Genomic DNA, 3,705 nt, shown 5'->3' on the forward strand with positions numbered 1-3,705 from the left:
CCCCCAGTCCGACCCTGGTTGGACTCTGTCTCACAGGCAGGTTGCAGTGTAACATCAGAGGAGACTGGGCCAATTGTCCATTCTCAAACTGCACCGCTTAGAACTAACTAAACAATGCAGAGATTATTTGTATATAATTGTATTTAATAACCGTAAGAAATTAAACAGTATGAAGTGATTTGTAAATAGGAATACAGATTTGACTTAATGTTTTCATAAATATATTTTTCTCCCAGTTTGTCATGGGACTTATTTTTACCGTCTCAAAGAACCGGAATCGAGAACCGAAAATAACTGGTATCGAAAAGCAGAACCGGAATCGTTAAAATCCAAACGATACCCAACCCTACCGCTCACTTACGTTAGGGTGTCGTAAAAACCGTGGGAAAATGTAAAATACGATGGCAAAGAAGAAGATTCCAGTGGCCCCAATTTGTGTCCATTCTGGACAAGTGAAAAATGTATTCGGACAAGTAAATTGCCAAACTCACTTGTCCATGGACAAGTACTGTCTAAAAACTTTTTCTCACACTGGGTTCTAATCTAATCTATTACATAGCCATTACATTTCTAACTCCTAATGACAGGAAGGCAGAAAGCGCATTATACAAATAATAATACTCATAATAATAGCAGACATTTTTTAACAATGACCACAATATCATTATTTTAATAAACCAAATATGAACAATTGAGGAAAATGAGGAAGAACTGATGATTCAAATGTTGTAGTACAAGTAGTAATGTAGTTAGTGCATAAATTACTATTGCAACAAATGTGTTCATTTTCTTCATTATTAGTCGATTTTTTGGACGAATGCTCCGGGCAAGTGTTTACAATGGGGGGGCCAGTGATAATAACATTCCGACGGCCCAGAGGGCCAGTGACATTTTACCCTTAATGTATACCTGCTCCCGGTTGGTTTTGAAAAGACAGCAGGAACAGGGAACCACTGTTTTACACTTCGAAACATTTATATGTTAATGTGAGTTCATTAATCAAAAACTCACCTCCGTTTCTGTTCTGACTCTTGACTTTTCTGTAATCGTTGTACAGCGGCTCCAAGTATTTGTAGCAATCAACAGCAGTGCCAGTTAACCTCATGTACATCGCTCCTAGTAGACGAACATATCTAAAAACAAAGTGAGAACATATTAAGATTGTAGGAAAATACTTATCATACACATTTCTCTCATGTTGACTGGTCTTTCAGATGCAAGAACATTTAAATCACTGCATCAATTTTTTGCAGCGTAGGTTTGCACATAAAATGAATTTGCTTTTGTGTTTTGTAATAACAATAAACAATTCATAACAAGAGCTTTGCAGTTTTAGCAGGAACTTGAAACAGTTTGCAGTATATAGTATATATGCAATGTACAAAGATTTGCAATGGACAAAGATTTGCAATGTACAAAGATAAACGTTCAAAATATATGATATAAGGCATTAAGACAGTTATAAATATACAACGTGAAAGTGTGCCTGCATTTATCCTATGTTTCATTTTGTTGTTTGATGAAGTGAATATAGAACCAGACATGTGTTAATTGTTTCTCTCAATAGATTCTGATAGAAACTCACTTGAAATCCTCGTTTTTAATGAACTCAACGATGATGTCTTTTTCAGGTTGAATCTGCAGCATCTTCAGAGTGAGGCAGAGGAAGGGAGTGGGCTTGATGTTTCCTCCAAACACTCCACCAACATACTTCAACTCCATGGCTTTATCTACAACCAGCTCAGCTGGGAATGACAAAACATGCACACATTACATCACAGTAACTGGGAAATACAAAAGTAACTAAAAGAAAACGTTGACACCAACTGGAGGCTGATAAAATAATATTACAAATGAACCTCAGTATGTTATAAGGGGGAGTCAAAATACAAATTGAGTTTTGGTCATTCTATAATAAAAAGCAAACTATAACCACCATTTGTATGCGATACATGATAGATGATCACTCTATATTGGTGTTGAAATAAAGAGCTATGTATATTCACTTCATTATTCATCAGGCAAAATATCAAATAAATGATGGCTATGTATCCCGGTGGACAATCGGTAAATTACTTCAATGATAGCTTAGTGTTAGGTTGTGTTAACTTAATAAGCTATTGACATACTTGTTATATTTTACATGTTAAGAGATCTAGTGTAAACTATAAGAAACGGTTCCATGTCTGTTAACGTGACTCCAGAGAACAGGAGGCTAACGGTAGCTCTCTGGCTAACAAGCCAACGTTCCTCACCGGTGAGACCGAAGCACTCCTCCTTCCAGTACTTTGATTCGTATATTCGAGTCCGGATGATTTTCTCCACCAAATACTGCGGGTTGGTCCCGTGTATACTGTTAGCATCTTTAACGGTTCTGTTTGCCATTTAAATACAATGAGTTACTTTTGCTAACAGGGAAACAACAGCACAACTGTCGCTGCCCGATCCTTTCCGGGAACACGATTTGTCTTGCGCATGTGCGAAATTGAAGCTACTTCTTCTTCTCTTCTTCTTTTTCGGGTTTTACGCAAGCCCCCAGGAAGTGCTCCGGACTCAGAGGAAAATATCTATGGAAAATATTAGTAGTGGCAAAACGGCGGTACTACAACTTTCTTATCAATACTTTTTCCCATCGATTTTTTTTTTTTTATTGGGAAAGAAACAACGTGGACTTTTTGGTAAACAACTTGATTTTGTTGAGTAAACATTTTATTCATTAGTGTAAATATTTGAAAGCTAAACCACACATCAACTGATGGAAGAATGAACTCAAAGTTTTTGCAAAATCGGTCCAACATGACAGACAAAAACGCTCAGAAACTTTTTGCATTATTGGGCTTATTTATGTTGCTTGAATAGGACCAACACATTGTTGTAAAGCAAAAACATTTTAATTTAAATTTGTTGTTTCAGCATGTTTTTAAAGATTTAATCTTTTAAGAAACTAAATATCAACTTTGAACAGAAGGGTTTAAAAACACGTTTTTAATCCAAATAAACTTGAAACATAAACCTATTTGTCATTTCAAAATTCGCTTTTACTGTCTGCGTGAAAGGCACAGAAGGCTATGAGCGAATACATATCAACATTAAAAAATTACAAAGTCATACAATATATACCATGTGCTACTATTGATGAAGTATGATGAGAGTTTTCAGCCCGCGAACCCCAAAATAATAGTGCCAGAGACTCGACCCCCGACGGGATAGTGATCTCCAGTGTGGCGGCGGAGGGAGCCGAGGGCACCACCGAAGGAGAGGCGAGCGATGACAGCAGTATCACCGTGGTGCAGATAGGGCAGAACGGGGAGTAGGGGCAGAGAACACTATTATTATCTTTTTATTAATATGGTTTTATTATTATCCTAAAGTAAGGTAATGTAGATGACTCAAAAGTATAATTGCCTGTATTAAAAAAAATGTCACAAAAGAAACAAACAGAGTGGGTCAATATCACTATAAAGTAACTTTGGTGTCCCCATCAGAATCACTCAGTTATCATGAAAATTTAGCAGAATAATGAAACTCTGAGGTCTTATTATAAATGGCCAAACATTTACACACATATCAGTACAATGATAAGTCTCTTGAAATGTGTTTCCTTCCTTTTATACCGTATTTTTTAATTGGATGTACATGATTTTGGCATGTCCCACACACTGCTCTGCTAACTACAGTGTGTGTAATAAGTGGTTAAATTATACT

The 3,705-nt window shown here is 36.5% G+C and overlaps 1 protein-coding gene across 1 annotated transcript; it reads right to left on the minus strand.

The window, feature by feature from the left end:
• Positions 1 to 943: 943 nt before the first annotated feature.
• Positions 944 to 2,500, minus strand: LOC104957465 (pre-mRNA-splicing factor 38A-like). Its single transcript, XM_010785103.1, has 3 exons — positions 2,256 to 2,500; positions 1,586 to 1,745; positions 944 to 1,133 (listed from the first exon to the last, which is right to left on the minus strand). The coding sequence occupies exons 1-3, from the start codon at positions 2,383 to 2,385 to the stop codon at positions 959 to 961; spliced, it is 465 nt and encodes a 154-aa protein (XP_010783405.1). The 5' UTR covers positions 2,386 to 2,500; the 3' UTR covers positions 944 to 958.
• Between the last annotated feature and the right edge of the window lie 1,205 nt (positions 2,501 to 3,705).

Source organism: Notothenia coriiceps, unplaced genomic scaffold, assembly GCF_000735185.1.
Source record: "Notothenia coriiceps isolate Sejong01 unplaced genomic scaffold, NC01 NC01_scaffold00027122, whole genome shotgun sequence".
NCBI classification, from domain to species: Eukaryota; Metazoa; Chordata; class Actinopteri; order Perciformes; family Nototheniidae; genus Notothenia; species Notothenia coriiceps.